This window comes from Corylus avellana, chromosome 5 (assembly GCF_965113065.1).
Source record: "Corylus avellana chromosome 5, dhCorAvel1.hap1.2, whole genome shotgun sequence".
Classification (NCBI taxonomy): domain Eukaryota; kingdom Viridiplantae; phylum Streptophyta; class Magnoliopsida; order Fagales; family Betulaceae; genus Corylus; species Corylus avellana.
The window spans coordinates 25,083,273-25,109,981 of NC_142494.1; the positions used below are offsets into that span (position 1 = coordinate 25,083,273).

At 35.8% G+C, this 26,709-nt stretch overlaps 2 protein-coding genes across 11 annotated transcripts; one reads left to right on the forward strand and one right to left on the reverse strand.

The window, feature by feature from the left end:
- The first annotated feature begins 12,700 nt into the window (after positions 1-12,700).
- Positions 12,701-16,024, forward strand: LOC132181454 (eukaryotic translation initiation factor 5). Its single transcript, XM_059594685.2, has 2 exons — positions 12,701-12,858; positions 14,064-16,024. Exon 2 carries the CDS (start codon positions 14,435-14,437, stop codon positions 15,749-15,751), a length of 1,317 nt encoding a protein of 438 aa, XP_059450668.2. The 5' UTR covers positions 12,701-12,858; positions 14,064-14,434; the 3' UTR covers positions 15,752-16,024.
- Positions 16,025-16,923: 899 nt separating this feature from the next.
- LOC132181295 (uncharacterized) lies at positions 16,924-25,014 on the reverse strand. Of its 10 annotated transcripts, none has more exons than XM_059594452.2 (10): positions 24,133-24,452; positions 23,988-24,027; positions 23,498-23,526; positions 23,065-23,314; positions 21,755-21,826; positions 21,557-21,624; positions 21,254-21,440; positions 20,350-20,430; positions 20,163-20,252; positions 16,924-17,554 (listed from the first exon to the last, which is right to left on the reverse strand). In XM_059594452.2, exons 4-10 carry the CDS (start codon positions 23,311-23,313, stop codon positions 17,474-17,476), a joined length of 828 nt encoding a protein of 275 aa, XP_059450435.2. In that variant the 5' UTR covers position 23,314; positions 23,498-23,526; positions 23,988-24,027; positions 24,133-24,452; the 3' UTR covers positions 16,924-17,473. The 10 variants fall into 10 exon arrangements, with proteins under 10 accessions (XP_059450435.2, XP_059450430.2, XP_088372597.1 ...); XM_059594447.2 differs by having other exon boundaries at positions 23,433-23,526; XM_088516471.1 differs by lacking the exons at positions 23,988-24,027; positions 24,133-24,452 and adding an exon at positions 24,607-25,014 and having other exon boundaries at positions 23,502-23,526.
- Positions 25,015-26,709: the final 1,695 nt, after the last annotated feature.

Below are 26,709 nucleotides of genomic sequence, written 5' to 3' on the forward strand. Positions count from 1 at the left end.
CTTTCCTTGTTGATTTTTCTTCTTTGAAATTGATGTATTGATTTCTGAAATCCTCATTCAGACACTATTACATGTTCAAGTTCTTTCGGGTAATTTCATAGACTAGTTCCAAGCTTTCCTTGTTGATTTTTGTTCTTTGAAATTGATGTATTGATTTATGAAATCTTCCACCGTGATAGCTGATGAGTTCTTGCATGATGGGTTTCCGCTTGCAAAGTTTTTGAAGGCTATGCAGAAGTCTTGGAGTGGATCTGGGTCAGAAGCAAAGGCGACATGGGTATGGAACAGAGTAACAAATAACAAAAATTTTCAGCTTCTGCGACATTTTAACAAATAGGTGGGATGCGGTACTGATGAAATATTGAAGATGACTGAGCAGGAAAGGAGTGGAGGTCGGAAAGTACCTGCGCATCGGAGGCAACGAGGGTCGAATGGTTTCGCAAACAGAGTTGCTATTGTTGTCGAATCTGTACCATCGTAGCTTCAAAATTCTCCGACAACCATTAGGAGACTACACACTTTCACTCTCAACTGAACAGTTTGGCCGGATTTGTGAATTCCGTATAAACTCTAACGAGCTCATCCCAAACAGTAGTCCTCCGGCGGAGTCACCGGACGTGGAAGGGCCGACCGGCATGGGTATATTTAATTTTTAATTTTTGATTTTTTTTTATTTTTTTTATTTTTTTAGGACACGTGGCCTATTATGGGAGTGACACGTGAAAATTCACGTGAAGTAGGATTGAGGGAACTAACGGAGGTATTGATTTTGTCTTTTTCCATAGGTCGGGTACTAGATTTGTCATGTTTTAAAACTCAGGAGGAAAAAAATAAAAAAGTAAAAACTTAAGTACCAAAAAAGTTATTAACCCAAAAAATTAAATAAACTGAACTTGAACATTCAATACTTGGCTCGGCTCGGTTTGATTACAACCCTACATCGAATAGTTACTATTACTGGTATACATGAAACTACTTTTATATAAAAGTATTATTGTGTGATTTGTTTTTGTGTGTGTAAAATTATTTGTTCTTTTGATTATCCACTCTCTCATAGCATCTCCACTGATAAAAATATCTAACAAAAAAGTGTAAAATTTCATTTTAATTATTACTTTTTTTATACACCTTTCAACAATTTTTTATTTTACGCTTTATTTTTATTTAAATATTATTTTTTATTTTTTAAAAGAAAAAGAAAAAAAATAAATTTTTATTGTTGTAATGTGATACAATGAACGCAAAAGTGGCCGGGCTTGAAGAGAAAAATACTCATATTATCTATATTTAGCTAATATCCTTGCTATAATGATATAGACATAATTTTGGCCAATTTTTTCTCTTATATGGTTATTTGTTTTAAAAACAAATTAAAAATAAAAATAAAAAAAATCTGAAGCAATAACATCCTATGTGGTCTTTTTTTTGTTCGGTATTTTTTTTTTTTAAAAAAAAAAATGTTCATTTTCTTCTTAATAATGACCATTTAAAAAAAATGGCAATTTTTCTGAAGAAAAATATAATTTTTTTTTATAAAAATAAAAAATAAAAAATATCACATAGAATGTTATTGTGATATTTTTTTATTTTATTTAAAAAAAAATGACCACATTAAATAAATAAATAAATAATTTATGAATTATGGTATTCTGGGAAAGAATCCAATACAATACTGGAATCAGCTCCATCTGAGCCCATAACATTAATAAGTTGGCCCCTTAAGACAAGTGCACCAACGAGAAAAAAATAAACACTTGCAGGGAATAATAACTCAACCACACGGATAACCCAACATCAAAGGAAAAATTGTTCTGTCTCTAAGAGGTAGCTCAATCGACTAGGAACCACGCCTTGTGAAACGGAGGTCACTAGTTCGAATTCCCCCTCTTGTGTGAACATGTAAAAAAAAAAAAAAAATTGTTCTAATAGAATAAAGAAATGCAAGGGGTACTAAATATTTTACTAACAGGGGCTTGTTAAACTGGTGTGTAACCCCATTCATTTGAGAAAACCAAAACAATTAATTAAGAGAAATGTAACAATTACTAATGAATGAGCCACACATTAATTTAGTAAGTTTATAAATCAATTATAAAATTGGTACCCCCAAACCCTCCCCCATAAAGGAGTGGGAACAACATTCCATATAAAAAGAGAAAGAATGATCATTTTTTTTTGTTGTTGTGAAAAACTTAACATTTTATTCAATAATACCACGAGCATAAAGCTCTTACATCTCAGAGCAAAGCTCTGAAGTAACCATAGCATAAAACTACAAGATTACCAGGTTTAGTACAAGATTCGAGACCAATCCGCTAACCTATGACTAAAATCAGATTTAATACTAGATCTGTGACAGATAAAATCAACCAAATGCATGGATAGCAATTATTCCTCGACCCTGAGAGCGGAAAGACTCTCATGTCGAAACTCTTCCTCCTCGACTCGAAGGCCAGGATAATGATCATATCCACAACCCAAAGGTCTTGACCAAAACTAATTAACCCGAAAGACATAAATCGAGTGAGAGAGGAAAGAGCCTTATTACAAGCCGAACAAAACAGGAAAATTAAACAATACAAGGAAAAAACACGTGCCAAAACACAAATACATCTTAAAGAAGCAACATAACAGGGGAATAAAACAAGAAAATAAACAGCACATTCCGATCACGTACACGCCGAGAACCGAAAACCGAAGGGGCGTTGGAAGCTCATTACAGCCGGGACGCGTCGAAAGGCCCAACAGTGGACGGTGGGCGGCGAACAGTCACGGAGAAGACCGGCAAAGCAGGACCTGAAAACAACCACAAATAAGAAAAAAAAAAAAAAAAGGGAAAAAAACAACAAGGAACCACCAAAAACAGGGAAAATGAGCACAAAGTTGGAAGATGGTAGCCGGAAGGGAGCCGGACCCGTGTAGGCCAGAAACCGCCATGTAAGGGGTATGGGAGCTCGACGTTGTGGGGACGCATGAAAGAAAACCCTAATAGCGGACAGCAACGCGGCGACATAGGTCGGCGGCATCCACAGACAAAATCCGAACCCACAAAGAGCCAAAACAAGGCCAATGAGCTCGCTGTAGAAAATGAAGGCGGGGAAAGAAAAACGGCAGTGAAGGGGTAAAAACGGAGAAAAACAAAGGAGAAAATGAGCGGCAAGGAAGGGGAAAAGAGGAGGCATCGAGGCTAGGGTATCAGGTAAATAACTAGCATCGGAGCAAAGAGGACGAGGGGAGGAGGGAGGCAGCTAAACGGCCAACCCTCCTCCCCTGTGTGGCTTAAGGGTTTCGCTTTTTTCTTTGGCGGCTAGAGAGAAAAAAAAGAAGAAAAAGAATGATCATTTGAGGTACACCATATAACCGAAAAAAGCATAAACAACACTCCAAAACGAACCCATTACGCACACACAACCTAATATGAGAAAGATAGCGATTAACAATAGATTACAAGACTATAACAGTGATTCTCACTTAGTGGGGCCTTTGTGTAGTGTCCCAGAATTTTCAAAGCTATTTAAATAGATTATTTTGATAATGATGTTATTTTAATATCCATTATAGCTAAGGATTTTAATTCTTGGGAAATTTATGAGAGAGTGGTAATTAGAGAATGGTAATTGTTGAAATAGTAAAATGAGGGTATAATTGTAAATTGAAGATAGAATGAGGGTATAATTGTAAATTGAAGGTAGAATAGTATAGGGTTGGTGGAATAGTGTAGGGTTGGTGGAATAGTATAGGGTTGGTGAAATAGTAAAGGGTTGGTGGAATAGTGTAGGGTTGGTGGAATAGTGTAGGGTTGGTGGAATAGTGTAGGGTTGGTGGAATAGTATTTGATTTTCTCCTATAAATAGAGCTCTTCTCCTTCAGAATTTTCACCACTCATCTCCTCTCCCATCTCTTGCATATATTCTTCCTTCTTCCGCTTTTTACTCGGTCTTTCTTCTTTCTAAGAGTGTTTACTCAGAACAGAGAGAGAAAGGGCGAGACCAAGCGCTACAAGAAAGAAAGAACACAAGAGATAGCGGACTTTAGAAATTAGTTTCAAAAGATATACTAGTGGTGTTAGTCATATTGGAGCAACTAGATTCCTTCATACCACTTTTAGCTTCTGTCTAGAGGTAAGTAAATTCACTACCCCTTCTAAAATTACTTCATGTCATGCTATTTATATATTCTTGTCATGCTATTTATATATTCTTGTATCAAACTGTAAATGATTATTTTATTTACCTGTCATGGAGATATGTTGCATGCATGAAGGATTTCTAAAAGAATTATTTAGAAAGTTTATATTTCTTTAAATGCTTTTTAAGCACAACAAGTTTATATTTGGAAAAGTTTCCATTTTAAGAAAAGAAAGTTGAGAAATGATGATGATTATAAGAAAGAAAAAAGATGATAAACCCTCCTACATGTTGCCCTAAGATGCATCAAAAGAAGTACAAAGAAAAGTACAAGAGATGAGATAAATGTTTATGAAATGAGGGCACATGTATGGAGGAGAGTATTTTTGGCCCCAAGATAAGATAAGATGAGAGTTCGGTACCGATACTCGGATGGAGGCGAAACCACTGAAGGAGGCTATGCCAGAAGGTGGTATTCCATCAACTAGACCGTTGAGTGCACCAAGAAAGAGTTAATTGACGGTCGGGCATGGCTGAGGCCTCAGTTCAGTGCCATGGTCACAGGACCCGCAACCCTCGTGCACAGGGGTAATAGTGTACATGGGCCTTATTATGAGAAAATGATACTATATTTTCAACGATGATATGCTATGATGATTTACAGAGATTATTTATAATGATGCATTATGATGATGATTTATAAAGATGATTTACAACGATGATCTATTACTAGATGTAATAGTATGTATATGTTACGGGAGATGCAACCGTACATACAGATATTATTATGGCTAGAATTATATTTATTTGCGAAAATGATTTTCAAAACTGATAACAAGGAGTAAAACTATTTATGGTTGTGGATTTTACTTGCTGGGCCCCCTTTGGGCTCATTCAGTTTTATTTCTTGTTTTCAGGTAGAAATGATGCTGGAATAGGAGGCCGGAATGGGGTGGGAATAATTATTAATTTTCAAAGTCTTTTCATATAAGTTATTGTAATGATATGATATTCCGCAACTAAAGTTTAATGTTTTCTAAATTTCGCTTGTAATAAAATCTCTTGAATAATGTTTTATACATTTTTCGTATCCTTTAAAATCAAGTACTCTGATAGACCTTATAGATCTTTGCAAAAACTTTTGTTGTAAAAGAAGAAAAGTGGCAAACTCAGCCTTAACGGGCTGGGGATGTTACAATTTTGGTATCAGAGCAAAGGTTATAAGGTTCTGGCAGACTTTTCAAAAAAAAAAAAAAAAAAAAAAAAAAAAAAAAAATTGGGGAGTTTAATGAGAAGCCACATTCCGGCCAAGTAGAGTGTGCATTGTTGTGTGGTCTCTACTAAATGATGCATGAGCATTTTTCTAATGGTTAATTTTTTGTTTAAAAAAAAAAAAAAAAAAAAAAAAAATCATCCTAGTGTGATTAATTTGGAGGATTTTATTATTGTGATCATGTTAATGACGGAGATGAATTTTTATTTTATAGATAGGTTGTGATCCATAGTATCTGCCTATTTTGATTTGCGGCAGTTTTCTAGAGTATCGATTGATAAGGGTATATTTTAAGGTGTCTCGAGGATTTAGAAAAGATTATTGATCATGATTTAAAAATCGTATGATGATTTTATAGATTTAGGTTGCGAGATGATTTGTGAAATTAACTTGGCGACAAAATGGTTTTATGGATTTAGGTTGTGAGACAAATTGTGTAAGTGATTTGGTAATGAATGGTCTTATGGATGTCGGTTGTGAAATGATTCTTGAACTGAATTAATGATATAAGAGTTTATATGAGTTTTTGGTAATGGCTAAGGTTTGGTCGATGACAATAATGATACTATGATTGATGTTATAATATATGGATTGATGAATAAGGATTACGTAGTGGCATGAAGTGAATGCCTAAGTATTGCAGGGATAAATGCAAATGAGGTATACCCTAGAATCTATAAGATATTTTGATATATAAAGTTGTGGTTTAAGGATTTTGATATTTTCAAATGATTGTGATGACTTTAAGGTACAATTCATGAAATCTTTGAGGTGATTCTTAGAATTTGAGGTGCTAGGTTTTCTGTAATTGAGGTAAATTATATTGAAGTGATGCTTAAAGTTTTGAGGATGAATTGATGCTCCTAGGTTGTGGATAATATTTAAATTTTGAGGCATTAGTGGATATGAAATTATGAGAAATTTTAGTTACATGCCAAAGCTTTTGATATAATTTTCTTTTACTAAGTAAAGATAATGGATTATTATTCTTGAGGTAAATTGAAGCATAAAGGTAAGAGTTGAAAGACAATATGATACAATGATATAATATAGTGACATGATCTAAATTTCTCTTATAAGATATATGTTCAATGATATTAAGGTATTTTAGAGGTTGAAAACATGTGATGGTGCATACTTAGATGTTTTATTGAGTGATTAACTTTTTTAAACAGATTGTTTGTTTAAAGGAAGTTATTACAATGACAGAATGATTTCATAATGAATATTGAATGAGCACTGAATGATTACGAAAAGAAATGTTTGGAGAACAAGCTCCTTATAATATTACATATCAGTGTCCATAAAAATAAAAATAAAAAAAAAAAAAGAGAAGGGAATTTGTTGCATAAAGAGATACGTGGTAATGATGAGCAGATGATTCCTCAGAGCTGCTCCAGGAAGATTATTTCTGCACAGAGAAAACCTAGTATGAGCATAATCGTATATTTATATAATTGAATTATCAAAGAGAATATTTATTTCTAATGAGGTACCTGACTAGAGCGTGTGCGGAGAGACTTGCAACACCCCTGAACATCGACCCGGAGTTTTTCGTGCTGTCGCTGGAGACGTTCGGTATTCTTCTCCATTTCTAGCATCTTTGGTCCCAAGTATTCTGCGTAAGATAACATCATCTTTTTCAGCTGAGTATTCTCCTGCTTCAAATCCACGTGTTTTCGTTTGTAGTATTTGAGCAGTCGCTGTAAGACCTCGATTTGGTTTCTTGAGACTTTCAGCTCAACATTTCTGGCACTCAAACGTTGTGCCATGTCAGAAACTGAAGCAGCACCTTGGATACTGAATGCCAATGAGTTATTAATAGCATCAGTATCCGACCTATCAGCTAAGAACGTTTGATCCCGTGGAATTACGAAACCTTTGGCCACTGCTACAGCAGTAGAATCATGGAGCATGACAGAATCGTGAATAGTGATAGGACGATTGTCAAAGACAAAAGTTGGCTGCCATACGTTAGGATATGCAGCAGGTTCATTAGGGTGTGTAACAGGTACGACGGGATGAATAGCAGACACTTCAGGGGGAACAACAGGCACCTCCGGTTGCACGTCAGGCATAACAATGGGTTGTGCTGCAGGAGCAACATTCAAATCGAGGTTGTTAACGGATGATGATGATACTCCCATATTTAGGAGAGTAAGGAAAAATAGTTGAGAATACGAAGAAATTGGGAGAGATGAAGTACTGAGAAGAGACTAAGCGTTAGGAACTGAAGAAATTTTGTGAAGTTTCTGGAAGCAGCAGACGAGTGGCTTTAAAGGAATTTTTCACTTCAGGTGAAATAAACAGTAAACAACAAAGCGTTAGGCGACCTCGGGCCGCGATGGAAATTTTGTCAAAAGATCCCGTGGAAGTAGGATCTTGTCTCCTGTCATAAATTCGACTGAGCTCATTTTTCAAACCCACTGTTCAATCAACGACTTCAAATACCATGCGTGGGCAACTGAATGAATTGTCATGCCAACGCGCACCACGCGCTCGTTCATTACCAGAAATCTTTCCTATAAATTCCCACCTCTTTCTCCATTGCAACACATGCCTTCTGATCATACCCCTTCGCCTGAAATCTTCTGTTAATAGCCTTCCATACAATGAAAGCTCGACTTTTCCTCCTAGTTGAGCGTGTCCTCAAGAGAAAAATGCAGCCTCACGATTTGATTCACAAACCCAACTCCTTATACTCTCAGTAGTAAACCATTGAAGCAAGATTATCGTTGATCATGTCCTGATGAAGCAAGATTATCCTTGATCATGCTTCTCAGGCTAAATATCTCTCTTTCCTTCTCAGTCTTCGTAAATGACAGAAGAGAGAGAGCATCCGATGTGGGTATTTTGAAAGTCTCACATACATGCCATGTCCTGAAATGCTTTTCAAATCTTCATTTCTAGAAAGCAACATGACTATCTTTCTCTCTTTTCTCTTCTTGACCTTGCAAGACCCAAGGGAGAGAAATTATAACATGAGTGTTTTGGGACATCCAGCTTGGAAACTTACCCATATCCTACTTTGCTTGCTTATCAATTTCATCTCTAGAACGCAGCAAAGCACAGCATGTATTAGTCAAGAATGGATGAGAATCTTACATTTGATGTAATCGTGTATTTCGTTTGAGTTGAAATCATAATTACGAGTTTCTATTATTGAGTTATGATTTATCAAGTAAAGATGTAGTACTGAAAGATTTTCGCTGATATTGTAGCATCAACACAAAAGTTGGGATGAGAAAATAGAAACGGTTGTGTATTTAGAATGAATCGAATTATGATGTCATTTCTGAGGTATATTCATGTAATGATGTTTGAATGTTGGTGCTATTTACTTTTACAGGTTTATGATGGTGAGAAGTTAATAATTATTAGAGCATCATATTAAAATTTCGTATGCATGATTTGGAATACTGAGATACTAAAGAGAATATAGGCGGGGATGATTTTTATACCTTTTTGATAAGATTGATTAAATTAGATCGAGAAAATTATTGCAGGCTTGAAATGAGGACTATGATGATTGGAGGTATGAACTATTTATTAATTTGATGTTTAAACCTTGATTGTAGACTGTTGATGAATAACTCGATTGTTGTTATTGAGGTTGGAAAGAAACAATGGAAAAGATTTTGAGGTAAGATTTTAGTGTGAATTGATGAATGATTGCAGAAATTGAGACTTTAGACTGTGAATAAGATTTACTCATAGAAGAAGGAGATGGAATTTCAATATGATAAAAGAGAGTAAGCTTTGATGAAGGATTGAAAGGAATATTATCTGAATCCCTCAACTTGAAGATTGGACGATAATATTATAGGTTTTAATTTCGAGGACGAAATTCTAATAAGGAGGGAAGATTGTAGTGTCCCAGAATTTTCAAAGCTATTTAAATAGATTATTTTGATAATGATGTTATTTTAATATCCATTATAGCTAAGGATTTTAATTCTTGGGAAATTTATGAGAGAGTGGTAATTAGAGAATGGTAATTGTTGAAATAGTAAAATGAGGGTATAATTGTAAATTGAAGATAGAATGAGGGTATAATTGTAAATTGAAGGTAGAATAGTATAGGGTTGGTGGAATAGTGTAGGGTTGGTGGAATAGTATAGGGTTGGTGAAATAGTAAAGGGTTGGTGGAATAGTGTAGGGTTGGTGGAATAGTGTAGGGTTGGTGGAATAGTATTTGATTTTCTCCTATAAATAGAGCTCTTCTCCTTCAGAATTTTCACCACTCATCTCCTCTCCCATCTCTTGCATATATTCTTCCTTCTTCCGCTTTTTACTCGGTCTTTCTTCTTTCTAAGAGTGTTTACTCAGAACAGAGAGAGAAAGGGCGAGACCAAGCGCTACAAGAAAGAAAGAACACAAGAGATAGCGGACTTTAGAAATTAGTTTCAAAAGATATACTAGTGGTGTTAGTCATATTGGAGCAACTAGATTCCTTCATACCACTTTTAGCTTCTGTCTAGAGGTAAGTAAATTCACTACCCCTTCTAAAATTACTTCATGTCATGCTATTTATATATTCTTGTCATGCTATTTATATATTCTTGTATCAAACTGTAAATGATTATTTTATTTACCTGTCATGGAGATATGTTGCATGCATGAAGGATTTCTAAAAGAATTATTTAGAAAGTTTATATTTCTTTAAATGCTTTTTAAGCACAACAAGTTTATATTTGGAAAAGTTTCCATTTTAAGAAAAGAAAGTTGAGAAATGATGATGATTATAAGAAAGAAAAAAGATGATAAACCCTCCTACATGTTGCCCTAAGATGCATCAAAAGAAGTACAAAGAAAAGTACAAGAGATGAGATAAATGTTTATGAAATGAGGGCACATGTATGGAGGAGAGTATTTTTGGCCCCAAGATAAGATAAGATGAGAGTTCGGTACCGATACTCGGATGGAGGCGAAACCACTGAAGGAGGCTATGCCAGAAGGTGGTATTCCATCAACTAGACCGTTGAGTGCACCAAGAAAGAGTTAATTGACGGTCGGGCATGGCTGAGGCCTCAGTTCAGTGCCATGGTCACAGGACCCGCAACCCTCGTGCACAGGGGTAATAGTGTACATGGGCCTTATTATGAGAAAATGATACTATATTTTCAACGATGATATGCTATGATGATTTACAGAGATTATTTATAATGATGCATTATGATGATGATTTATAAAGATGATTTACAACGATGATCTATTACTAGATGTAATAGTATGTATATGTTACGGGAGATGCAACCGTACATACAGATATTATTATGGCTAGAATTATATTTATTTGCGAAAATGATTTTCAAAACTGATAACAAGGAGTAAAACTATTTATGGTTGTGGATTTTACTTGCTGGGCCCCCTTTGGGCTCATTCAGTTTTATTTCTTGTTTTCAGGTAGAAATGATGCTGGAATAGGAGGCCGGAATGGGGTGGGAATAATTATTAATTTTCAAAGTCTTTTCATATAAGTTATTGTAATGATATGATATTCCGCAACTAAAGTTTAATGTTTTCTAAATTTCGCTTGTAATAAAATCTCTTGAATAATGTTTTATACATTTTTCGTATCCTTTAAAATCAAGTACTCTGATAGACCTTATAGATCTTTGCAAAAACTTTTGTTGTAAAAGAAGAAAAGTGGCAAACTCAGCCTTAACGGGCTGGGGATGTTACACTTTGTCTCCCAAAATCCACATCAAAGCTACCACATCTCTATCTCTATTTGAAAGCCCTATTATACCAAATGGGTGCTAGGGTTGACCTAAGGATGCTTAAATAGGCCAAACATTGTGTATGCATATCTTTAAAATATTCAAATCTCATTATGACTGACCTTGATCGAGCACTAAAATGGCTGTGATCGATCACACTAGGGTTCCCTAGCTCATGGCGATTGATCACTCACCCATGCCCAAAAATAACCCAAAGTGTTCAATCATGCAAAATTTTCCTATTTTTCAAGTCAAGCCTTGTTCCTTATTGAAAATGGATTGGAAACCAACCCCAATGCACAAAGATACTTAGACAAATTAGTGCCAATTGGGAAGAAAATTGAAACATTGAAGCTGCTTCTACTTCTTTCTTTAATTTGGGGAGAAAATGAAAAATTATGGTTCATGCTTATTTGTGGGAGAAAGGGTAGTTCAATTAGGATAGTTTTTGGTAATTTTTCATACAATGTAGTAATAACATGGTTTAAAATAAACATGTGGCATTAACTTGTTAATGACACGGCTGAAAACCTATTGAATGTGAATGGCACGTGATTGGGATTTTGTCAATTTTAACGATATGGGCTAACAAATATGGTTTTTTTTTTTTAATGATCGGTAATTTAAGCATGTTGAGTGTAACATGTGGTAGTTCGTGGGAGCGATGTATAAATGAGTAGCAGTTGAGGGGACTAAGCGTAATTAACTCTTAATAAAAGTTGATGAAAATGACTCACAAAAAAAAAAAAAAAAATTGATGAAAACCAACCTTTGTCTCAATCCCTGAAATTCGAATAAGAATTTAAGCAAAGAAGAGAGGAGATCTCACGGCCTAAGATATTTGGTCACGCTTTAAGAATCCTGAGGCTTGAGGTGTCTAAGCAGCTTAAGGTGCGGGGTTGAAGTGCGTAAGCACCTTAGGTCTTGAGATCCCCTTTCACATTTTCTATTTGAATTATGTAAAATTTGGGCATAGAATTCTAGAAATTTCCAATCTTTGTTGCTAAGAAAAAATAAGATAGCAAATGTTGAACTAATCCCCTGGTTACTAAGGAAAAACAAAATAGAAAAATATTGTACTAGAAAATCCCCCTTGTTTTTAAGGAAAAATAAGATAAAAAATGTTTAACTTGAATAAGGTGAAAGGCCACCTTTTTGTTTTTTTACATGTCCACATAAAAGGAGTATGAGGATTCGAATTAGTGATCTCCGCTTCATAAGACGTGGTTCCCAACCGATTGAGATATTCATTGAAGACAATAAGGTGCATGCCCTTAAGGCACATCGATATTCAAGAGGTTTTTTTTTGTTTTATTTTGTTTTTTTTCTTTTTTTACAATGTGCAACTTGGAAAAATAATACAATTGAATTAGGAAAATAATATCTGCTTGATCTTATCATAACCGATAATATGTAATTCCAGAATCAGAAAAATATTATAGAATCAGACATCAATATCAACGGTTCCTGATCAAGAACACAGGCCGACTTACCAACAAAAACGACGTCACTTAATCCAGTACCACCAAGTCGGTAAATATCACTTGCACCAGCTGACGATTGCTCCTCTAGCTTCCAACCCTATATAACAAATCGCTTGGTGACCCTTCATCACTCGCCCCTCTCTCTTCCGCCATTGAATCACCTAAACCCTAGTATTTCGCAACCCTGCCCTTCTCTCCTTGGAGCTCGCTTTCTCTCTCTAGTTTTGGATCTTGATTTCGATCAATTGCAGGTGCGGGCAGCAGGGTTTCCTCGATTTGTTAGTTTCTTTGTTCGAAATTCGTCGATGATTTTTTTTTTCTCTTTGAAATTATTGTATTGGATAATTTCTGGATCTTATGCTATCTCAACTTAATCCCGTTAGATTCTCTAACAATGTAAAACCAAAAAACTGTCTGATTTAGCTGATCGGTCAGAATTTTTTCTTTTCGTTCTATGAAATGGTTTTTTTTTTTTTTTTTTATTGAAATTTTCTGGTATGGATGTTCGTATTCGTGGAATTGTTATTATCTTTATTTAATCTGAAACCGGTTGGGGAAAATCGTTTTTTTTGTTCTTTTTCTCTGGTCATTGTTACTGCCAAGGCGTCTTTACTATCTTCGGTGCTAAAGTAAGAACTTGTTTTCTGAGGAGTTAATTTTATGTAGTTTTTGTTTAGAGAGAGTATTTGACAGCTGTCCACGTTGGTTGATTCTCTAATTTGATATGGAGTAGTTTAAAAAATTTCGGGTGTGTTCTGGCATAGACGATTTAGAACGATTTATTGGGTTGTATGAGATAATGCGAAGAAAAAGAAGAATGACAAGCTTGGTTATGATTCTATTTTATTTCATTTTGATCTCTGTTTCTTTAGCCATTTTAATTTGTTTTGATGGGTAACATGAGGCTTCGTTATGTGCTTTAATCATGCGCATAGAAGGTTAATGTAGTATTATGCTTGTGTGGGCTATGGTAGATAGGGATATCGTGCTTTAATATCTAACAACGCATGTCTTTGCTCTATTAAGAAATGTTGCCATCATCCTTTGCAGTAAAAGTTTCTTGTAAGGGAAAATCTGCAATATATTTTTGTTTGAAGCGTTAAAATGTTTATGTTATGGTCCCCAAAGTTGCTCATAGTAATTCACCTAGTTATTTTGTTTTAGTATTTTCTTAATTGTTATGTTGACTTAGTTTTTGATTTTTAATTGGAAGAAAGTAATCTGTATTTAATATTAGAAACCTTGTGTTATGATTTTGTGCTTCTTTGGTCTCTGTCTTGGTGACTATTGCTGCTATTGATACTTATTTATTTTAGTAGTAATCTGAATGCTTCTTTATCTGCCCTATTGGAATCATAACTTCCGTACTTTTGGTATTTGGAAAATTTTCTTTTGTATTTGCAATGTTAACAACTATCATTTGTATTTTTCCTAATTCTGGACATTGTTGATGCAGGAAGCTTGCTGGTTTATCTGCTATTAGCAGATTCTCAAAGTGAAGGTGTCAAGATTGAAGTTTCTTTTATGTCCGAACAGGCCGCCTTCTATTTGGGATTGATTGGGTTGCTAGGAGAGTACTGCCCTTCGTCAAGAAAAAAGAACAGATCCATATTTCAAAGGATTGACTGTATGCATCTCGGGCCATTTCTGGAATATCCTGAGTTTGGTGGTTGCAATTGGAAGCAACCTTTTCTTACTGCCGAAGATCAATCTTCTCTTGTTCAGAAAACCTTAGAAGACAATTTTGCTGCACCCTACACTTCAAATCTCATCATTTTCTCCCTGTGACATCCAGTATACTTGCTCTACAATTTCTGCATTGCTAAGATGGCTTTACAGAACATTGGTGGAAATAGTGATGATGCCTTCTACAGGTATAAGATGCCCAGAATGGTTACCAAAATTGAGGGCAGAGGAAATGGCATCAAGACAAACGTAGTCAACATGGTCGATATCGCAAAGGCTTTGGCAAGACCAGCTGCTTACACTACAAAGTACTTTGGTTGCGAGCTTGGAGCCCAATCTAAGTTTGATGAGAAAACCGGGACTTCACTTGTTAATGGGGCCCATGAGACTGCTAAACTTGCTGGCCTTCTTGAGAACTTCATTAAGAAATATGTCCAGTGTTATGGTTGTGGAAACCCTGAGACTGAGATTCTGATTACCAAAACTCAGATGCTCCAACTGAAATGCGCAGCTTGTGGTTTTGTGTCAGATGTGGATATGAGGGACAAACTCACTACTTTCATTCTGAAGAACCCACCTGAACCAAAGAAGGGATCCAAGGAAAAGAAGGCGATGAGGAGGGCTGAGAAGGAGCGACTGAAGGAAGGTGAGGCTGCTGATGAGGAGCAGAAGAAACTTAAGAAAGAGGCCAAGAAGAAGGGAACTACTACTACCTCTTCTAAGGATGGCACGACAAAAGCGAGCTCTTCAAAGAAGAAAGCAAGTGGCTCTGATGAGGATCGCACATCACCTACTCACAGTCAGGTTGATGAGAAGGAAGAAGATGATGAAGATGAGGACGATGATGTTCAGTGGCAAACAGATACATCAGCGGAGGCGGCTAGGCAACGCATACAAGAGCAACTGAGTGCAGCGACAGCTGATATGGTCATGCTCTCTACAGAAGAGCCAGAGAAGAAGAAAGCACCAAATAAACCAAGTGAAAATGGAAATTTGGTCGCTCGTAAGACACTGACTGATGAGGTGAAAGAAAATATGAAGAAAGGCATCTCAGCAAAGCAATTGCAGTCTGTTCTGGAGTCACTTTCTGAGTCTGCACAAGAAAAGATGAATGCTTTGTATGAGGGACTATTTGATGGCATTCAGAAAGGGTTTGCAAAGGAGGTGGTCAAGAAGAAGAGCTACCTTGCTGCTGCTATTGCTCAGGATGAGGGGTCGCAGTTGCTCTTGCTTCATGCGATTGAGGAGTTTTGTGGGAAGTCAAACACAAATGCAATGAAGGAAATTGCTCTGGTTTTGAAAGCACTCTACGATGCTGATATCTTGGAGGAAGAGTTCATTGTCGAGTGGTATCAAGGAGGACTGAAGGGAGGCAACAAGGACTCTCAGATATGGAAGAATGCTCGACCTTTCATTGATTGGCTCCAGAGTGCTGAGTCGGAATCTGAAGAGGATTGATGTGTTCTAATTTCACTTGAGTGTAACCCTTTTGCTTGCAGATGTCTACTTGCGCGTCTGGTATTGGGAATAAATGGTTTGTTGTATTGTCTTTGTCTTGTCGTAGCTATTCATCTAGTAGTTGTGGATTACAAATTACTGTCTTTGATGATGTCTTCCATGTACTTGCTTGTTTCTTTGTAATTGTCTGGTTCGATGTCAAGACATTAAGTGAAGTTTGTTGGTGTAAAACTTATTTCTCTTTGAAAGTACGTCTTATCTTTTCGTTATCAACTTATTTTCTTATTTTTTTTTTCTTAATGCTTCCGAGTTCCGAATCTGCAATTAGCATGATTGAGCTTGTCTTCGGGAGTAGTATTATGCTTGTAAAAGATTCTTGAGACATGGGTTTTCACTACAGTTCCGAGTTTTTATGTTTGATGACTGCTAGGTCTCAGAATTATCGAGGAAGTCTGTGGCTCCTGGAAAATGGGGATGGGCAATGGTTAATCTACAGCCTAGGAACTTGGGGCATAACCTTACTGAAATGGTCTAGTACATGCATATTTGGGAATGGATTTGACAAATGGGCTTTCATGCGCATCTCTTGACCAACCAGTAAATGGAAACATTTATTTTTTACTTCTTTGAAAAATCCTAGTCTCGATATTTTCTTGATCATCTCTTCATATCCTTATGTGTATTTGCCTCTTTGAAATTTGAACTATAAGATTTGTGGTCGACATTAATGAACATAAGAAGAAATTTTTTATGAGTAAATACTGTTATCCGTATGTCACATTTTTATTAAATAACTATTTCAGAATGTTATTGTAGTAGTCCAAACTAACCCTTAATTTTCTCTAGGTTAGTTAAGATTGACACATAACATTATTGAATAGTTGTGGAATAAAAGAGTAATAGTACACGCTCTCGTTTCTCTACACTCAATTTTTTCACATTCATATATGGCTTTTAAACGAGTGTGGAGCATTACTTGGGAATAAAAATGTGATTTCAGACATACTTTTTTTATTTTATTGCAGAAACCTTAATTTCATAATGTCAATGCCTGTTTTCCAATGTAGTGATAGCAGCTAGACAAACCAACAGCCATTGCATGATTAACCAAATATTGGGTAATTTCACTTTCGTAGAAAAATTAGCCAAGGATCCGTATAAGACAAATCAAGATATGTCCTGGAAATTAGAAAGAAAAAAAAGAAGAAAGATATGTCCTGGAGAGAGAGAGAGAGAGAGAGAGAGAGAGAGAGGAACCGCCAAAAGTCTTGAATAGAAGAGGGGTGAGGGGAGGGATGGGATTGTGCATTTGTGTCAAGTTGTTTGCTAGCCCTCCCACATTACTCGTATTAGCTATTAATTTGTTTAATATTCACCTTTAATTTTGGCCTCCCATTCTTTTAAGTAGCGCATTCATATATATATACAGCTAACGAACCCTTTAGGTATTATACTCTAGACATTGCTCTCATATACCATAGTTGATGCACTTCGCTAATAATTTCTTTCTGATTTAATCTAGAATCTAAAGATGCCACTTCTATATCAGGCAAGAGTGTTAATATTGAACCAAGCACTATGAGCATCTTCCCCTACAGTTTGCTTCAACCTGGCTTATAAAACTGAACATATGGAATGTAGATTTCCTTCTTGTTGCAGCCCTCGGTGCGACTCTTTTTACATGTACTTTTGGATTTCTTCAAGCAAGATAGGTAGCTGCAACTACAGAACATGAATAAAACGTGATTGATGCTGTGGCAAGTCGTTTGCCTCATCTGATATGGCAAGGGAGAGATGAGGGTCCTAGTAGATAAGAGAAATAAAACAGAATTAATCAGAATGTCAGTTTCGATAGGCAATAATCAACAATCTGCTAGCTAACTTTATCTCAAGAGCATATAGAGTGCTAATAAAAACCTTCATAACAATATTTCCATTGAATCCTTATTGGTCACTTGTTCAATTACTACTGATCAACACATTGTCCAATTCTATGATAGGTTGAACAATTTAGTTTGACAACCCAAATTGGATGGCCTTTCTTTTGACCCAATTGGTGAGGTAGAGCTAATTAGTTGGAGAAGAGCATTTGAAGAAGATGCAATCTTTGAGGTTTTGAAGAAGATGCAATCTTTGAGGTGGTGAAAGCTTTGAATAGTGATAAGTTCCCAAGCGATACTCTATGACTTTCTTCAAAGCTTGTTGTGAAGTTTAAAAGAAGATATAATGAATGTTTTCCATGATTTTCATGCGAGAGGCAAGTTTGAAAGAAGTCTTAATGCAACCTTCATAGCTCTCATGCTGAAAAAAATAGGGGCTACTGATATAAAGGATTTTTGGCCTATTAGCATGGTGGGTGGAGTTTATACAATTGTTGTCAAAGTTTTTGCCAACAGGTTGAAGATGGTTTTGGAGAGAATTATCTCAAACAATCATAATGCATCTATAACAGGTAGACAAATTCTAGAGTGTGTTCTTATTGCTAATGAATGTCTCGATAGTAGGATGAGATATGAGGGTGCTATGCAAATTGGATATCAAAAACCTTATGATCGTGTTAACTAGAATTTGTTGCTGTATTTGTTAAGGAAGTGTGGTTTTGGGGAGAGATGGTGCAACTGGAAAGCTCATTGTATTTTTTCGGTGTGCTTTTTTTGTGTTGGTGAATAGCTCTCTGTCTTGATTTTTTAATAGTTCTCTTGGTTGAGACAGAGATCCTTTCTCTCCTTTGTTGTTTGTCATACTTAGTAAGATGATTACCCCACTACAATGAACAGGGGTTTCTTATTTAGATTTTTCGTGTGGTCTAGGAATGGTGTGGGGCTTAACATTTCCCATATTCTGTTTGAATATGATATTTTGATATTCTACGTGGCCAATCTGGATTACTTTTGTCTTTTGCGTTGCTTATTTTTATGTTGAGGCAGTTCTAGGCTTAAGGATAAATTTGGCCAAATCACAACGGGTCCCTATTGGTAATGTTAATGATGTAGAAGATCTGACACACAACCTGAGTTGCAGAAATTTACTGAAATTTACTCCTTTTTAATCAAGTTCTCTTGGGGAAGTGGCTATGCTTTAGAGAGTAAGGCTCTATGGAGAGTGAAGTTCTAATGAGGTAAGTGGGTTGTATGAGGCTGGTCTTTGGAAAAATACTAGGAGGGGTTGTGGGGTGTTATCTAGATTCACTAGTTTTGCGGTGGGGAATGGTTACAAGATTAGATTTTGGCATGATGCAGAGTGAAGTCCTAATGAGGTAAGTGGGTTGTATGAGGCTGGTCTTTGGAAAAATACTAGGAGGGGTTGTGGGGTGTTATCTAGATTCACTAGTTTTGCAGTGGGGAATGGTTACAAGATTAGATTTTGGCATGATGCATGGTGTGGGGGCCAGGCCCTTAAGGTGGTGTACCCGGAGTTATTCGAAATAGCTCACCTTAAGGACGCCTCTGTTTCTGATCACTTACAGCTTTTTGATGATTCTCATCACTGGAATGCTAGTTTTTTCAGAGCAGCACATGAGTAGGAGGTGGATTCCTTCTCCTCGTTCTTCAATTTGTTGTATTCTATTATGATGAGACGGGGTGTGGAATACAACCTTGTTTGGACCCCTTCCAAGAGAGGGTTATTTGAGACCAAATCTTTCTATTTTACTCTTAGCTCCCATAATAGTGCTCCCTCCCCTAGTGGAGTATATGGTGAAGTAAGGTTCCTTTGATAGTGACTCTCTTTGCTTGGTTGGAGGTTGCTAGGTTCTTATGAAATTCTATCTTCGGTCTTTGTGGGTTAGAGTGGATTATGCCTCGACAGGTGGTGGATCTCGATCTATACAAGTTGGAGATGGCATTTTGGGAGTTTTTAGAGTGCAGTGGTGTGGAAGATAATTCTGCCACAATGTGGTGCATCTTGAGAGAAAGAAACACTGGAAGTTCTAAAAATTGTGAGAGGACAATGGTGGAACTAAATGCATTCTTCTTCAAAGCTCTTTACCAATGGACAACTGCCCATAATTGTTTACTTATTTCTAATCTTCTTGACTTTCTTGATCTCTTGTCTTCTTTTGATTAGGTGTTTTTCTTATATATTTTCTGTGTATTTGGATAGCGCCATTTCGCTCTTTATAAAATTTTGATTACTTATAAAAGAATAATCTTTTAAAGTCAAAGAGTATGATTTTGTAACATAAAAGCATTGAATTTTTTTTTTTTTTTTAAAAAAAAAATCCACACAAATCTTTGTTGATGTAGGACTCGAGGCTTTGTGAGGTTTAAAAAACATGGACGGCAAACTTTGGTGCTTCATCAAAGTGGAAGATGTCCCCACAAAGAAAGACATGATTAAAATGGTGAATGTGAATTTGTGCAGCTTACTTATCCATGCAGGTGTATCTAGGAAAAATAGATACATTTCTAACCTGAGGGTGTCGGCGACGCTGGATAGCAGTGAATGCTCTAACCATGATATAGATTGGCAAAAGAATCCCAATGGTCCTCAACATCAGTAACTGCAATACAAAGAAATTTTTTATTTGACATTTATTTATGTCAATAAAACCATCAAATCTTCTTTCAATAAACTAACAGAATCTTAGCCAGCCATACCGTGAACAATGTCAATGAGTACTCCCCAGCTCCACTGATTATGATTGGTAAAGTATGACGTAAAACCAGAAGAACCATAAACTACAATAAAAGATAAATAGAACAATCTGATTGTAGGAGTGGTACAACTGGTAGTAAGTAAGCCTTAACCAATTTTGTGAATAACCAAAAAAATAAAAATAACAAAGAGTTTCAAAAGAACATGAAGGATATTCAATCAAAACCTTTCTGTGTTAACATCTGACAACAATCAAACATTACATGGCCAATTATTAGGACTCAGGGGGCACTTATTCCTTTTGAAGGGTAAAGTGGAAATCATAATTTGATAACATATAAGAAGTACCAAACAGGACCTGTAATTAGAATTTACTTAAATGAAAATTATTGAACTTATAAATAAATTACATTAGTGTGGAATTGAAAGTCTGTGGCATCATATCTCTTATCCACTAGCTCAGACAATAAGGCTGCGGGCATGAGCAACTGGGTTTGTAGGGCCCAAAAGGGTAACGTATCATGTCACCTTAAAGTGGTAACCATCTGTCCTGTCTATCTCAATCACCATTATTATTATCTTTGTTGTTAGTGTTGTATAATTCACAAGGCTGTCGATCTGATAAGAAGTATTTGCTGGAAGAACTTTTTCCTGGAATATAATAAATTCTACACACAAGGAGGCTGAAGAGACATGAATAACTTTCTTCAAGCTTCATAACTTTATATTCATTTAGAATAAAGCCTAAGAAAAAAATAAAACCGAGATGTACTCTAGGGCAATTTTTTCAGAACTAAGTGAGGCAACCAATTGTGCAAGGCTTTCCTATGCTTCATAGCTAACTGAGAAAAAAAACAAGTAAACAACTACCAGGAGGCAAAATTCTGTATATATATTTTAAGTCACCTGCATGGCTGCACAGGAGAGAGAGAGAGAGATTACAATTATAGCCACTACACGGCAGCATATCAGGCTTCTCGAAGTGGGAGTTGAATACTCTTCAAAGTCGGTGTCTAGAAATTCACGACCAGTAGCAATCACCGGTATAAACTGAGGGTTATGCAGGTCCCTTCTGGAAATCTCCCAATTTCCGCTGAGATGATAACCACAAAAAGATCATATTGTCATTTCTCAATGAGTTAAGCGCAATCCAAGTTCCATTGCCCTACACAAATTTGAAAATTTTATGTACACGCAGGTGAACAATACCTGAAGTTCATTGGAATACCACCATAGTGAAACAGAGGAGGAGGTGCTGTATAATCCGGCTTAAATTGCTGCAGTTCCAGAGAAGTTCAATCAGAAAAGAGCCAGGGACCATTTCCTCGAATTTGATATGCTTAACATAACATAGTTACTAGATTTATAATCAGAAACAAGCTTAAAAAACAATGGCAAATGGCAGACCTGAAGGCAAATCTCACAGCTAGTGTCACCCTTCTCATTGCACCACCTTTGAACACACTTGCGGTGAGCGAACTGCAACATTTTTAAAAAACAATCTAGTCATTGTTAGGAGCCATCTTAAACCAGCAGGAACACTAAATGCCAGAAAAAGAAGGGAGAGTAAGGACAATATAGCAATCAGTATCACCCTCCAAGATCAACACCAAAGATAAATTCATGTGACTATTCATACCATAGTCCAGGCTAATACTCCACATTACTATAAGTCCAAATTAAAGGTGTACTTGCTTGTTGATGCTCATACTATAAGACATACTAATGCTCGAAACCTAATTAAAAAGATTGGTTTTTGTATTTACCATAGTTCAGCCGGCAAATTTGCTGACAACCACAAGACCAGCTGGCTACCCATTTTTATTGGAAATATAGGTTCATTCTTAGAAAAGCAGGCACTGTCTGCTTCTAAGGAGATGCAGAAATGGGGATTTCCTTTTAAGAAAATGCGAGAAACATATTCCATGATACAGTGGCAACCAAAAGAGAAAAATCCATAAAATGGCTTACCCTATAGAAGCTTCTTACATGCATATCCAAAAGTATATACACAAACTTGTACAAAGAAACCAAAATTTTTAAACTTCAATTAGAACACTTTAGATGTTGATAAAGCACACAAAATGTTTGTATGACAGACAAAATATAATGAAGGAAATCTTCGAATAGACGCAGACCTGAACTTTGCCATGGCTTAAATGTAATATACAATAATACAAACATGAAACAAGCTACAAGGAATCATGCAGTATAAAAGGAATTTCAAATAACCTTCACATTTTCCACACATAGGTATCCAATAATTTGGTCTAGCTTCCAGTTTCTATGTCTCAAAGACTAGTAAAGACACCACCCAAGTCTTTGAACTCACAGAAAAAGCACCTACTCATTACACCATACGTTTAGAAGTTTCAATACAGGGATACATGAAGCTGGGGATCAGTGCGTAATTTGGAGGCTGATATTAGGAATTAACTAAAAAGAAATAAAAGTATAAAATGATTTTAACAGGTGAAATCAATTTATAAATAAGCATTCTTGTCATCATGCACCAAGTCCAAAATTCACAGCAATATATGGAAAACTATGCGACTTTATTACACTAAATGGGACCCTTCAGGTTTTTATTGTCTGATAATTTTTCTTCAAATGACCAAAAGTATCATAAAGAGCCTTATAAGCCCAACCGACATAAATTTATCCAGTCTCAAATTTCCAAGTAAAGGAGCAGTTGCCAAAGCAAACTACCAACTGACCTTCAAGCTGCCACAGCAAGAGCAGGGCGTCTCCATGCTTGACTCTTCATCCTCATCGTGGCAAATCCTACACTCTACAAATTTACTTGGAGATAAGCTAGTATTGATATCCATCCTATGGGAAGAACTCAAATAATCTTTGATTGCTGAGGGCGTGGCTTGCTGTAAGTGGTTTTTGCTCTCAATAGCAGCTTCAAGAGTAGATTCAGTGAGTAATCGATCCACCAGCAACACAAAATGATCCCCCATCCTTCAAATCACCAAAGAAAATTGATTTCAAAAAATAAAAACGAAATATAAGTTAATATCCAAGCCAACCCTGCATGCAGTCTCTTTCTGCTTTACCAAAGATTAACGAAATTTAGTACCGTAAGTCCCACTGCATTCCAGTATGGAATTAACAAGGAAACCAGCGAAACAATTGTGAAAATACCTACACTAGAGTGAGAACATGACATGAATCTGCAAGAAATAAAGCCCTTATCGTCAAATAAAAAGAAAAAGTTCTCAACTGAGGAAAAATTATCCATCAAAGGCGAACATAATAAACCGGTTGATTTCTCTAGGTGCTGGAAGAAATGCAGGAGAAAACGAGAGAAAAAAAAAAAAAAAAAAAAAAAAAAAACGTAAATCCTACATTTTCCATTATTTGGCACTAGACAGGTCATTCATGTATTATTTCTATGTTTTAGAACTGAAATAACATAGAAGCATAAGGAGTTCAATATTTTCTTTTCATTTCCTGGATTTTTCTCAGCAACCAAGTGAAAGATGAAAAAAAAAAAGAAGGAACCAGTGATTCGTAAAAAAAAAAACAAGTATATATAATAATACTGAGAACCCAAGTAATATTGGCAGAAGATAATATAACCAACACAAGTAGAAAGTATTTAGTACAGAAGATCAATTAGAAGAAACCCAACCAAGGAGTTGTTGGCACACGTCAAAAGAGCGATATTGAAGCTGCATCAAAATCAATAGGACCATTGAGCAAAAAGGATAAAACAAGGGATATAAAGCTGAAACAACAACAAAATACAGGGAATAAAAGATTAAAAGGAGAGGTACCTTTTAATCTGAAATGGACAGCTCCTTGGAAGCTAAAAACAAAAAGAAAAAGAAATGCCCAGGAAGCAAAAGCGACAAAGATTTCAAGAAAACAACGAGGGAAAGATGAAAATGAGAGCAAACCCAACTAAGAAATGCATCTTCAAAGAAGTTACACAGATAGTGGACCACATTGAAATGTGGAAAACCCAGAAAGAAAATGTAAAATAAAAGCAACCCAGTATTTTACTTAAGGAGGAAAAAAAAAAGAAAAGGACCAAGGTGGCAGCAAAACCCAGATCAGGCACAAAACTCCACGGATATCAAAATGCAGACATAGAGGGAGGAGGGAGAGAGCCAGAGTGTAAAAGGTGTCACCTTGATGAATAAAGGAACAAACTTTAAACAAAAGCTACCATATGATTGGCATACGAGAAATATTAAATGAGGGAGAGAAATGTGAGAATTTAGAAAGACTTATAGAAAGAGACTTACAAGAATGGGAATGGGATCTTCTGAGTTCTGCGAGAGAAGAAAGCAGCAAACTTTTCCCTCCTCCTATTTGCTTACACGAAGCAAGAGATTGAGTGTCCTCCTTTATAACAATAACAACAATCACAAACAATCCTCACCAATGCACCAAAGAAAACCCAATACTTAAATAACAAACACTCTTTCTCTCGTTTGTGTGGGGAAAGTGGGACGAAGAGGAAAAGGTGAGAGAGAGATTCTAACGGAAAAAAGCCAAAAACCCATCAGCACCACGACCTCCACGATTCCTCTTACTGCTACCGCTTTTCACGTTCCCAATTTCTCGCTGTCGTATCGCAAATTCTCGTGATTTTGGCTCTTTGTGTCAAAGCATCTCGTTTTTGTTTGTTTTTAGTATCTGAGCAGTGAGTGTGGGTGTGAACTGGAATGGGATGGGGAGCAGCAGCTGCAGGGCTTAAGATATCAGTGTACTACTGTATATGAGTGCATTAATATAAATCTAGACCCACCTTGACATTGCCCTCTCCTAAAATTTGCTCCATTTCTTTGGAAATCAATATAAACGAGTAAAAATACTTTAAAAACTTACCCATTTTTTCTCAATGATTCATGCTTCCACATAAATGTATCAGATTTTTTTTTGGCTTATATTGTTAAGGTCATGACGAGGGACAGAGCCATGAATGAGAGAAACGTGTTACAAAATTTATATGGTCTGCTATTTCATTATTCATATATGACTACGGCCAAGACCTTCGTACATCATGCGCAAGGCACTCCAACACCCTCGGTCTCAACTAAGCAACTAATAATCACACACTTTGCCATGAATATTAGACAACAAGCCTCACCCATTAAAAAAAAAAAAAAGATATACCCAATAACACACATTCTCTTCTCTCTCACGTTCTCTATTCAATTTATTGAGTAGCTTTTTTTTTTTTTTTTTTATTTTGCATGTGACTCATCGTGAGTCCGGAGGTTGCCGTAAAACAATTTCCTTGCTTTTAGAAGTTGGAGCTATCAAATAACAATGAAGGGGAAAAGGAATAGTAGGAGGCAGTCACGTCTGGTTAAATAACTGAAATGCCCTTTCAATACCATTTATGCATTCTTCTGTGCTCAACAACTGGTACGTTTTTGGCCGAGGGACGTAAAGGGGAAAAGTCCTTGGTAGGAATGTCATAAATTAATCACACGTGAATGCCCAGTTTCAATCAATTAATCACACATAAAAGTTCAGGGCCAATTATGAACTGTCACTTATTTTAATGCTATTTTTAAAGTTTAAAAATTTTCAATTAAAGGTATTTCACTTTTAATTATCTAATTTCGTTAATTTTTTGCCAAAAGCTTTAAAATGCCCAATTTTTTTTTTATAAAAAAAAAATTGCAAAGATTTTTTTTTATAAAAAAATAAATAAATAAACGCCTAGATCTTTACATTAGTTTTAATAAAAAAGTTAGTATTTTGAGAATTTTGACAAGATTTAACGAAAAATTTCAACTGAAGTGGGTAATTGATTCGATACTATTAATTGAGAGTTTTTAAACTTCGAATATACTTTCAAAATGCATGGAAGTTCATAAGGATTTTTTTGAAAATTTCCCTAAAATTTAGCGTTCAAATAATTTTTTAAAATAAATTTTAAATTATCGACCATTTATTCGGACAAATGGGGCTAACATAAAACTTGTCACAAAAGTTACCCACAACAACTAAGTATAGCAAAAAAAAAAAAAATTAGGAATTAAGATACTAGGGATTGGTTTTATTTCTTGTAGCTTTCATCAGGTCAAAATCACATTTGGTCATGGAGGCCAGTAGATATTGCCTTTGAGATTTCACTCTCATCCCTATTTTGGTTAATTAAGCTAAAATATTAAAATGTGTGTAAAAGATTATGTATCTAGCTTATTAATTTTGTTGAAAATTATTGGAAGAGGATGTTGCCATTTTTATGTTGAAGTTCTTGAAACTTTTCTACAATGATCTGATTTGGTGGTCATAAAAGGCCTAGTACAGCAGGTAAAAGATTATGTTGAAGTTCTTGAAACTTTTCTACAATGATATATATGATTTGGTGGTCATAAAAGGCATCGATG